The 12,488-nt window shown below is 45.7% G+C and overlaps 1 protein-coding gene across 6 annotated transcripts in view; it reads left to right on the top strand.

Annotated features, from left to right (window-relative positions):
* SH3PXD2A (SH3 and PX domains 2A) overlaps nt 1-12,488 on the top strand; it is a 396,876-nt gene that overhangs the window by 210,131 nt on the left and 174,257 nt on the right. Inside the window, exon 1 of one of the 6 annotated variants that reach the window (XM_050957991.1) lies at nt 3,929-4,006. The exons of 4 other annotated variants lie outside the window; for them this stretch is intronic. In XM_050957991.1, coding sequence (XP_050813948.1) covers nt 4,005-4,006 — 2 coding nt within the window. In that variant the 5' untranslated portion in view covers nt 3,929-4,004. Of the gene's footprint in view, nt 1-3,928; nt 4,007-12,488 lie in introns of those variants that run through there. One more of the 6 variants, XM_050957990.1, reaches the window with a different exon arrangement.

Genomic DNA, 12,488 nt, shown 5'->3' on the forward strand with positions numbered 1-12,488 from the left:
TGGCTCGTGGTGCCAACTTTCCTCTTCCACTTGTTACATTTTTCGAACAAACACCTAGATGCTCTCTCCCAGGCTGCCCCTCGTGGTTGGGATGAATTCCACATAGACATTTTCAAAAGTAACTCATGTTTGTCTTTCAAATCCCCCCTTCAAACTTTCCTTTGATGTGATGCCTACACAAAACGTGAGAATGGTCAGGCGACCAGTGTGCTGAGAATCCCATCATGCAGACAGGTATCGTCTCTTTCCTTGTGTTCCCCTGTCTGTATCCACCTGTCGTCTCTTGTTTTAAGCTTAGATTGTAAGTATCTGAGGGCTGGGACCATCTTTTTGTCCTGTGTTTGTACAGAGCCTAGCACAGTAAGGTCGTGGCCCATGACTGGGGTCCTTAGGTGCTGCTGCAATTAAATAATAATTATAACCCTGATTAATCTTGTTAAACATATGAACATCAAATCCCTATTTGAATCTTCGTAAGGTGTTGGCCTCAGTAACCTGTTGTGGTGATGGATTCCACAGTTTAATTATGCACCATGTGAAAAAGTATTTGCTTTTGTCAGTACTGAATATTCTACCTTTCCGTTGAATTGAATGATGGAACTGGGAGAAAAGAAGTTCCCAGTCTACCTTCTCCAGACCATATGCTGGAGGCATTCACCAAGTATCAGGGAGAAAAGGCTTTGATTTGTTTGTTAAATGTACACCTCATTCCCTTCCCTCCACCCTCCCGGTGTTACTGTAGAACTGAACCTTCTCTACAGTTTGTAGAAATCCTTTGTAGGCCAGATTTCACCATCATTTACTTCCATGCAATCTCACTTTGGTCAACAGGGATTGCACAAGATACCAGTGATGTAGAATTGGGTTTGAATTGGTTTCCTACATCACATTTAAGATGCATTTCATTTGCCTAAAATCCACAACCATCAATCCACAATCATTGTACGAAGCCAAATGTTATTAGTGCAGTGGCAACCCCAGTTACTTCTTAAAAATCCCCTCTGATTAGAATGTTATTTCTGCACTTATTATGAGCACGCAGCATCAAACACTCTCCATACAATCACAGCCTCAAAAGCTTGTCTGACTTAAGTGGAACATGGCACAAAACACTGCCCCATCTAGTTGAAATTCTGCTCTGACTTTTCTGCAACCACACGCCCTGCAATGAACGTGCTATACTTGAAAGTCATTATAAATCCTGTTGCTTACTCCTAAGGGATTTTGTTGTGTTTTGTCATCGATGGTTTTGTGAGGCAGGTAAAAGGAAGGCCTCACCCGCAATTTGCCTTAACTCAGAAATGTCCAAGGATACCATAAAATGAAGTCCAGTGTATCTTTCTGAGTTTCTTCATGATGACAGATACCAAACACTTGTCTTTTGAAAGCGCAGAGAGCTGTTCTTTTTAAAATAGGTACAGTTTCCCTTTAAATAGCACAAAACATATGGGAACAGGATTATTCTTGCCACCAGCTGCCAAAAAAACATTTTTTGTTGTTCTTATGTGGAACCAAAATCTTCCCAGGGATTGTTCCTGAGAATAATACTGAAAAGAAAGTATTATATGACTCATGCAATAGCAATAATAATACTAATACTCCACTGCCCTTCCATCCAAGGATCTCAAAGCACTTTACAAATATGAATGACAAATATGAATTAATTCACCCAGCCTGCCTCTGAGATAGTGGAGTATTATTTCCATTTTAGAGGTGGGGAGGCACAAGCCCTGGGATGTAAAGTGACTTACCAAAGGTCAGAGAGCAAGTAATTGGCAGAGCTAGGAATAGAACATAGGAGTCTTGACTACTAGTTGCATCAGATTAGGGCTGTTAAACTACTCTCCTTTGTTTGAATTAGTTATCCATGTAAGTGGTCAAGTTAAACAACGCTCAGGGCTAAATGATTTGCTCCCTGGTGCAGAGCTCTCCATATACTGGTGTCACAGCCATAGGAGAGGGGCAAGTTAACCTAAATGTTTTGAGCATTTGGTAGTTGGGCAAAGTGATGTACAGAGTGTTTGAGTATCTTATCCAAGGTCAGCATGGGACTAGAACTCAGGAGTCCCCTAAGTCTTCTGCTTTACCACGAATCCACCTTTCTTCCGAATAAACACACACTTCTTGAGGACAGATGTTCCCAGGAGGACCTTTACATTAACAGATCTGTATTACCCTATAGGTTACTCATCCCACAAAACTGTACACGTGCAAACTACCTCACCTAAAGTTGCGGTTCGTTTACTCTCCTGAGATGAACTTCAATCAGCTGCATAGGAGAAATCGGAATTTCCCCCATGTGGCCAATCCACTGTTCCTTTATGATATGCCAGCACCCGAAACATGCTGGACATGTACCTGGAGTGCAGTGCGCTTTGGGAGATTAAGATTGTTACGGAGCCTAAGCTATGTATTTCAGCTCACAAAAATAAGTATGTATGGCTCCAAGTGTTCTAGCTCCTAGTGCTTAAGTAGTTTGTAAGGTTTATAAGAAAGTAAGAAATTAACCAGGGCTATGCCGACTAAGCCCAACTTCCTGCTTTTCCACCAGAAGATTCCATCTCCAGGTCATTCTCTGGAGTCACTTCTAGGTCTCTCTTAATCTTATTTGCACTCTGCTTCTGCTGCCTTCCCAGATAACCTTGGAATCTTCCCAGATAACTATGGAATCTCCTTCCTTAGAGGTTTTTAAAGTCAGGCTTGACAAAGTCCTGGCTAGGATGATTTAGTTGGTGTTGGTCCTGCTTTGAGAAGGGGGTTGGACTAGGTGACCTCCTGAGGTCCCTTCCAACCCTGATATTCTATGATTCTGTGATAACTTATTCATTATGTCCATGACTGATGAACTCCTTAATTGCAATTAACTTTTGACATGTCCCTGAGCTGCAGTTTTCAGATCCTCAGGTTTCTGTGGTTTGGATGTGGAGATTTGGGTTGAGTTTTATAACACAACAATGGCTTGCTCCTTTAAGGGCTAGAGTCCTGGGGCAGGCTAACCTTAGTTACTGAGTAGACACACCTGAGTAGGAGTCAAGTACTTTCCCTTACAGAGCAAAACGAGGGGGGGGGGACGCTCAGGGAGGACTAGGCAGAGGGCATGGCTGTTGGGAGCAAGTAGGCTCTAGCGGGGAATCCTGAGTTTTCAGGGAAGAGGCTGCAGGCAAGGAAGGCTGGGAGATCTCCAGCAGGAAGAGTGAGAACTGCGACTTGATGGGGGAGTTGTGAACATTTATGTTGAGTATTTTGTTATGTTCATAAATCCAACCCCAGGGAGACTTTTTGCTAAACTTAAGAAGAGTTTATGTGTGATGTGCTTAAGGGGCCCCAAAGAGGGGAAACAGAGGTAGAGGGCTGCACAGATATCTTTGGCCACGAGGGGACTGCGTAGGAGGTAGCTGCATGTTGAGTAGCAATAGAAGGCAGCGGTGTGGTTTGGACCTGGATCCAAACCTTCCCTAATGGTCAGGTTCATCTATAGTTAGCTGGCTGGTTTTAGATGTGGGACTCCTGACAGGTATGGAAAACACACATTGCTTCTTCTCTTCCTCCCTACTCCCAAAACTCTGTGCTCCACATCTTTAACTTTGTCATGCCTGGTGATTTGTAAACACAAACACATCTGCTTCTGGCAGATCTTCACCTTGCTGGCTTCCCCCTTAAGATTTGGTAAGGCTTTTCTTTGGTGTGCTAGGTTTTCCACACATTCTTAATCCTTACTTCATTGCATCCATTACTCCCACAGGACCCACTTTGTCTTCAGCTGTTATCACTGGCTCTGATTCCAAGCCTTGCCTATGTAAATCTGTCCCTGATTCTGAAAAACAGAAGTGGGAGGGAGAATGAAATGTTCCATGTAGCCTTTGTTCTCTGCTGAAATGCACGGCCCACCTCCCCAAACAGCGAAAAAACACAAATAGCCTTTTTGTGTATTTTAATAAGCAAAGCCGCGCAGTGCATCTGAGCTGGTTCTTTAACAACGAGGGCAGCTTCATGCACTGAGCCTCATGTAAGTAAAGCTGTCGTCATACTTAAGTCTTCCTTTTGTGTAACTTTATGTAGTGGCTTGTCTTAAACTTGTAAAAACATTTTCAGGGTGGGTATGTGTGGGTGGTGAGGCACTCCCTCGGACCTGAACACTCAGCTGCTCCATCTCGTTTGTCTCAATGAATGAGGCAAATCTCTTAAAAGCAGTCCCATATGCTCTCCTCTTATGCATCTTTCATTTAACATCTATAGAGAAGGTTCAGCCGCAGACATTTTTAACGGAGAAGTGTGGTTAGAACAAGAGATGGGGAGCCAGGATTTCTGGGTTCCATTTTCATCACAACCAGTGATCTGCTTGTGTGACCCAGAGTATGTCACTCAACCCATCTGTGTCTGAGTTTTCTCCCTTTGTTCGGGGGATCATAAATACACGCTTCACAGGGACGCTGTGGGCTGTAGTAATTCCCATTTGTAAAGCACTTTCCTCGGCTGTAAGATGCTGTGTAAGTGTGAAATATTTTTATTATTCATCATAACTGTTATGAAATATAAAGGAGAAGAAAAGCGGGTGAGCAAATGCTTGAGTAATCTGGGGAATGATTGGGAATCAGTGTCTTCTGCATGGAGAATGACAGTAACTTTTGTTTCTCACCACTCCATAGTTGTCCTGTTAACCCAAATTGCTTTGTTTAAATAAACATTCAAGATTTAACAACTCCAGCTTCTTAGGGATGGAATAACATGATTTTGCAGCCACCCTGTCCCACCATCACCCTGAACTTCATTTCAGTACGTGGCATTGAAGTTACCCCTTTGCTCTTATGCTGATGAACTAGTGCTGAAAATCAGCTTGAATTTGGCAGAGTCCAGCTCCCTTTCTGCAGCAAGGTTAATCCTTCCTTTGGTGGAAATTGAGGGTCAAACCCTCTTATTTTCCTTTCTTTTTTTCCCTTTGTTTTATTGTATGTTCTGGGATGTGGGTTTGGAGTCCTGGATGCTAAATAAATTCCTGCTTGCCAGGATCTGCTCTGTGTGCACAATTTCAACTAGCACATTTGGGGAATCAGAAAAGATGGAAAAAACGTGATATTCCGATGCAGGATTGGGCTTTGGGGGTCCTTTGCAGAGAGGAAGGGAGGGGGGAGTTATTTATTTACTTTTTGCTTACATCAAAAAACGTAAGCGTCTAATCCTGGTGGGTCATGTTGGTAGGTTTCCAAGGACTATAAATCTGGTCACTGTGCTTTTCCAAATGTTTATTGTGCTGGTTAAGCTTTTACGGGCTCTTGCTGCACTTATACATATGGTCTGAATAAGTGTAATTCTGTGTTACTGCGTTTAGCTGAGATACACAAGAGCCTCCAAGGGAATCATTAGAAATAAGGCAGCAATTGTTTGTGCTTTAGGGATGAGTTTCCTGGTTCTGCTTTAAAGCTGTTGGTGGCACCCAGCATTTTGTTGTTGAAATGCCGTTTGCTCTAACATTTGATGTGGGTGGAATTAATTTAAGACCTAAAGAATTACCTGGTTCAGATTCAGTCCAGAATTCCTAGCAGCAGGGCTGGCTCCAGCCAGGTTTTCTGCCGCCCCAAGTGGCAAAAAAAAAAAAAAAAAGTCACTGCAGCGCGATCATGCCACTCCACTCTTTGGTGGCAATTCAGCAGCACGTCCTTTGCTCCAAGAGGGACTGAGGGACCCGCTGCCGAATTGCCGCCGAAGGCCTGGACGTGCCGCCCCTGTAGCGGCCGGATGGCCGCCCCTTGGTATTGGCCACCCCAAGCACCTGCTTCTTTAGCTGGTGCCTGGAGCCAGCCCTGCCTAGCAATGAACCTCTTCCCTTTCTGAAACTCCCATATAAAGGGCCAGGGTCTGCCTTCATTTGTATCCCTTTATGATGCCTTTTAGGTAAGATTCTGATCTCATACCAGAGTGGAGCTACTCCACTGACTTAAAGGATTTACAGTGATCACGGTCCCATTGTGCAAGGGCCCACATACACAATCAACAAAGGAGACATTCCCTGCCCCACAGAGCACAGCCCATGTGGCCCAATCCCGCAATATACAACATGCAAACTTACTGCTGCACCCATGTGGAGACCTGTTGAAGTCACTGGGCACAACAGATGGAGATAGGGGGACAGGGGAGTCAGAGCAGATAATAAAACAAAGTTCAGTTTAAAAGCAGTAATCTCAGGTTGATACTTGCCTAACCCAGGATGGCCATGAGATCAGAGTCAGGCCAGCTGACATTGCAAGGGGTGCAATCAGGGCAAAACTTAGCTTCGTGTTTGTTTGCTGAAAGTTTCCATGGCGGATGAAGGGGACAGCGGGGGTGGACTGACTGAGTAGACCTGCATCAGATAAACTTGCTGTAGTGGATCCAATGTCAGGCTGATGAACAGATAACTAACAAATAAAGAAATGGGGAAAAAAAAAAAAACGCTTTTGCAGTTGGGAGTTGCAGCTGCTGTTGCTTTAAGTGTAAAATGCACTGTATGCTTTCCTCTCTCTCCTATTCAGTCTCCATACCATCCTTCTGTAAGAGCATTGGCTGAAATTAAGGTGCGTATTGTAATCGGTTATGGCAACACCACAATCTAATCTGGGAGCGTTCAGAATGATAACAAGCATAGTTGCACTCATACAATTCCTTACACTGTATAGCAAATGTGTAACATTGGGGAAGTTCTATGGCCTGTACCATACAGGAGGTCAGACTAGATCATAATGGTCCCTCCTGGACTTAGAATCTGTGAGCACCTAAGTGATGCCATCTGGGAAACACGGATGACTGCGTAACACTGACAGATCCCAGTCATCAGTGGGTGGGATTAGACTCAGAGTAGATCTTACAACAAATTGCTTTGACTCTCCCTTCTTGCTGCGAGGTGCTCAGGGTGATGAAGTCAGCCATCTCAGGAGAGGTGTATAAGTTCTGGGACAGACTCATCCTGGAAGTAGCTCTGTTGATGTCAGGGGCTGACCCCAGGGGTAAATTCCTCCCTACATCTTTGGACTCCCTGGAGCAGTAGGTAGGGCTGGCTTGTTATTCAGCTTAGCTCAGTATTGCTCTGTGCATCCTGTTTTCCACTGACACACTTATTTTGGTAGTTGCTTTGACCTGCAGGAAGAGTTTGAACCTGCCTGTGCAGAGCTCCTCGCTAAACAGAAACATTACAAAGTGCTGACTGTGCAGCTCAGAAGGCTTCCCCCTCCCCAGCCCTCGCTCAACCCGGCAATGCTTCAGTCCATTGTTTCCATTCAAAGCAATGCTGTGGCCTCCACCTAGCCCCATGTCTGTGTGCAGCTGCAGGTCTTTAGCTGTCCAAAAGTTATAGGATCCCTTACACTTCATATGGAGGGGATAAAAACAGTGCATCCATGGCCCTAGGTTGGTGGAGCAGAGAAACGGGTCAGCTAACTCTGCAGGATAGGACCCCATCTGTAATCTCAGGACCCTGTGAGTAAGACTGAGCTGGAGGGAGAGTGATAGCAGTGGGGCTGAAGGGTGGGTGTGTTGTGGATTTCTTTCTCCTACAAATAGGTGGGATCTGACAAGCATAGGGGCAATCGGGACACAGAAATGGCAACTGGCCTTTTGAGTGAAATATTTAATAGGCAGACAGTGAAAATCTCCAGCTTCTGGCCTCAAGTCGTGCATGTGATAGGCACATGTGTGATCCTCTGTGTGTCCTGTATAATCTGCTGTTGCATTAAAGTGCAGATGTGTAATCTCCGTTTTAAACATGCAGGTAGCGGAGGCTGGGAGGATGACACCTGTTACAGTTTAAGAAGGGCTTTGGAGAGGGAGTGGGGATCAAAACAGGATGGATTATCCCATTGCTTTTAGGCAGCTTTTAAGGTGACCCATTTAGTCAGCTAAACTTTTCCCAAGACTGGAAAGTCAAACAGTTAGGAACATGAGAAACATCTAATGATCCTGACTAGATAGGGTAGGGTTAGGGTCCAGAGTGACCTATACAGATTGGAGGATTGGGCCAAAAGAAATCTGATGAGGTTCAACAAGGACAAGTGCAGAGTCCTGCATTTAGGAAGGAAGAATCCCATACACTGCTACAGGCTGGGGACTGACTGGCTAAGCAGCAGTTCTGTAGGAAACGGATCTGGGGATTAAAGTGGATGAGAAGCTGGATATGAGACAACAGTGTGCCCTTGTTGCCAAGAAGGCTAAAGGCATATTGGTCTGTATTAGTAGGAGCATTGCCAGCAAATCGAGGGAAGTGATTATTCCCCTCTATTTGGCACTGGTGAGGCCACACCTGGGGTATTGCATCCAGTTTTGGGCCCCCCACTATGGAAGGGATATGGACAAACTGGAGAGAGTCCAGTGGAGGACAACGAAAATTATTAGGGGGCTGGGGCACATGATTTACGAGGAAAAGCTGAGGGAACTGGGGTTATTTAATCTGCAGAAGAGAAGAATGAGGTGGGATTTGATATCAGCCTTCAACTACCTGACGGGGGGTTCCAAAGAGGGTAGAGCTCAGCTGTTCTCAGTGGTGGCAGATGACAGAACAAGAAGCAATGGTCTCACGTTGCAGTGGGGGAGTTCTAGGTTGGATATTAGAAAACACTGTTTCAGAAGGATGGTGGTGAAGCACTGGAATGGGTTACCTAGGGAGGTGGTGGAATCTCCATCCTTAGAGGTTTTTAAGGCCCGTCTTGACAAAGCCCTGGCTGGGATGATTTAGTTGGTGTTGATCCTGCTTTGAGCAGGGGGTTGGACTAGATGACCTCCTGAGGTCTCTTCCAACCCTGATCTTCTATGATTCTATGATATACAGTGTCTTTCTGCATAACATGTGTTGCTAGTTGTGCAGAATATTTAGCATCCCCAATACGGTCTAGTACGGAGTGAGCTGGGGGGAAGGATGGTAAAGTGTGACTACCTTCATGCATCCGACGAAGTGGGTGTTCACCCACGAAAGCTCATGCTCCAAAACGTCTGTTATTCTATAAGATGCCACAGGACTCTTTGCTGCTTAAACGGGAAAGGGACTGTAAAGGATCTGAATCTGAGTGGGAGGCGCGGATCATTTCCCTGGGGCTGTGGATCCTCGCAGCCATGTTGGGTCCAGTGGCTCCTGCACATGACTATTTAAACCTCTTCCAAATGAATTTTGGCCAGGGGTTCCCGCTGCAGCTATCTCTCAGCTATTCAGAAGAAAAAGAGTGGAAACCCATTCCCTGCTTACTCCTTTCCTTTACATACCCCAGGGCCACAGACTTTAGTCCCCCCACAGACATTGAGATGGGAGAGAGGGGTGGGCAGAAAGTGGAGAGGTGTGATGACAAGAACCTGTTTCCTCCTCTGAAGCCAAATACGGGGCTGATTCTGATCAAAAGCAATCAAGTGCAGCACTTAAAGGAGCAGCATGAGAGGACTCCATCCACCCTGCTTCCAGCCGTCCTCTGCCTAGCTCGGGTGCAGCTTGTGTTCTGCACTGGAGCTCCAATGACACACAAGTGGGCGGTTTGCAGCCTGACTTGACCACTTGCCAGCTTTGCCTGCAGATGCTCGAGCGTCCCTGAACACAGAGATCCCGTGGGTTGGCAGCCCTGAGGAAAATGCCTTAAAAGTCACATGAGAGAGTGAGGCAGCCTAGCACCAGGCTGGGTGGGAGCAGTGGCTCTTGCACAGTGACTCCTACTGTGGCAAGCGTCATACTGGGATGGCCCAGGAATGCCGAACGCCTCGCCTGGGCACATGTGGGCTTGTGCTCTGTTCTTTCTAAAAGAACAGCCGAGGCTTGGGTTTCGGCATCAGCCACCTCAGCCGAGAGGTTCCAGCAGAACAAATGCAGGGAGAGCTCCTGGCCCATATAGGAATAGAAAACAAAACCACATTCATTGAAACAATGGTGTCCAGAAACCTAAGCCTCAGCTACAAATCCAGCTTGCTGACAGCCCCTCAGGCGGCTGCGGAGCTAGGGCACAATAGACTTTGGTACAAGAACCCAGAAAGGAGGAGTCTTTGTCCCCAAAGATTCCCAGCCACCAGCTCTCAGACATATTCAGACCTAGAGCCTTGGATACAGAGAGCACCAGCTCATCCCAGCAATCGCGAAGGAAAAGGACTGTCTTGCTAGTAGCTACAATGCAAGCCACACCAACTTTGCTGATCACTGTGACTATTAAAGCCAGTGCAGGTTATGGGGCCCTGTGCTCCTCATGCATAACAAAGAAATGGACCATTGCATGCGGTCTCAGCTGTAGCTGCCGTCCGAGCAGGCAGCCCTGCACAGACTGCATGGCAGTAATCTGGTCTGGAGGTGGCAGAGACCTAGGTCACTGTGGTGAAGTCTAGAGAAATGATAGGATCATCCACCTAGGACTCAGAGCAGTTGGGAATCCATAAGTGTCCCAAGAGTGTGAGTCTCACTGAGAAAAGTTGGGTAAAAGTCCTTCAAGCAGGGGTCAATATTTGCTACTACGAAACATTTACATGAAACTACAATAACCCCCTCATATGGGTGATCAACAGGGGTTAAAGGTGGGACCTTCCGCACTGCAGCACAAACCTCTACTTAACAGGGGTAGGCAACCTATGGTACACGTGCCAAAGGCGGCACACGAGCTGATTTTCAGTGACACTCACACTGCCTGGGTCCTGGCCACCAGTCCGTAGGGCTAATTTTAAATGAAACTTCTTAAACAGTTTAAAAACCTTACTTACATTACATACAACAATAGTTTAGTTATATATTATAGACTTATAGAAAGAGACCTAAAAATGTTAAAATGTATTACTGGCATGTGAAACCTTAAATGAGAGTGAATTAAATGAAGACTCGGCACAGCACTTCCAAAAGGTTGCCGACCCTTGCTCTACTACTTGAACTAAAGGAGTACCTCGGTTAACTAGTAGCGACAGTAGGCTCTTGTCTTCTTAGGCAGACTAGCCACTAGAGGGGATACAACACGCTTTCCCACTGTGTCACACAGGCTTTCAAGATGTCCCCATTTTCATTGTCTTTCCACTCCCCAGTGCTGAGAAATGTTAACATCTTGACCTAAATATTTTAGCCCATCTGTGTTGTCTTCTGCTGAGCACTTTCCTGGGGGAGCAGCCTTTTCACCTGTAACATCCAGTTCTTCCCTTGCTGGGCCTAGCACAAAGGGCTGCATTTCCAAAGTGTTAGGCCGGGTTTCAGCTGCATGATTCCCTCCCTGCCCAGAGGGCTAGAAGAAAACCTTTGCAGGCCTGTGGGCTGAAATGGGACTTAAGCCATTCATGAATTTTACCTACTGACTTGAATAGGAGTTATCTGGCTCAGCCTATCCCCAGCACATTCCAAACTTAGCAGAGGGCTTTGGAAAACTTGGTGGAAGTGAGGAAGATTTAATGTAACATTTCTCAGGAAATCTATCCCTGTTTCATAAACTCTGTGGGGCAGGGACTGCCATTTTGGTCTGTGTGTACAGCATCTAAGCACAACGGGGTCCTGATCCAGGACTGGGGCTCCGATAGGCCATCACAGCACAAGTAAATACTCACCACCATATCCTTGATATTCTGATTTTTGCAAAGACAATCAAATAAACAAAACCCATGAAAAACTGTAGAATTCCACAGATAATCTGCAACTTGAGCCATTTATAAAAATGTCAAACAAAATGCGAAAGCTTTGATTTTCAGCATCGTACTTTACCTTTGTAACAAGCTTGGTGGCAAATGTTATTCTATTCCCATTTTTTTTACATGTGGCATTGACAGCCTGATAGATTGTATCTTGATCTATACTTTTTGTCTCCCCTTTGTTGTCATTTGGAAGCTTATGTGACAGAGGCTATTATTGGGGGATCTATTGTCGTCTAGCACCACCTTGTGCTAAGAGGTTGTGTTACATCACTTTCCAGATTAAGAAATGCAAAAAGGCTGAGCTGGGAAAAACACTTTGACTTGTGTCAATATTAATCATAGAAGCATCAGGCTGGAAGGGACCTCGAGAAGTCGTCAAGTCCAGCTCCTTGTGCTGTGGCAGGAGCACGTAAACTTAGACCGTCCCTGATGTTTGTCCAACTTGTTTTTAAAAGCTTCCGATGATGGGGACTCCACGACCCTCCTTGGAAGCCTTTTCCAGAGCTTAGCTACCCTTTGTGACAGGGTCAGGCCAGATGGCTACAGGAGAGTGTTCGAAGGCAGATATATTAGTCCCAGATTAAGTAGATCCCTTTTCCCTGGGTAAGGTAACGGGCAGTTCTAGAACAAGCAGGAACTTGCTGGAACCAGTTAAGGCAGGTAGGCTAATTAGGACACCTGGAGGCAATTGAGAAGAAACAGCTAGAATCGATTAGGACAGGCTGGCTAATCAGGGCACCTGAGTTTAAAAGGACCTCACATCAGTTTGTAGCATGTATGTGAGAAGCTAGGAGCAAGAGGCTCTAGGAGCTGAGAGTGGGAAGGTGTATTGCTGGAGGTTTGAAGAGTACAAGCATTATCAGACACCAGGAGAAAGGTCCTGAGGTGAGGATAAAGAA

Source organism: Gopherus flavomarginatus, chromosome 6, assembly GCF_025201925.1.
Source record: "Gopherus flavomarginatus isolate rGopFla2 chromosome 6, rGopFla2.mat.asm, whole genome shotgun sequence".
Classification (NCBI taxonomy): Eukaryota; Metazoa; Chordata; order Testudines; family Testudinidae; genus Gopherus; species Gopherus flavomarginatus.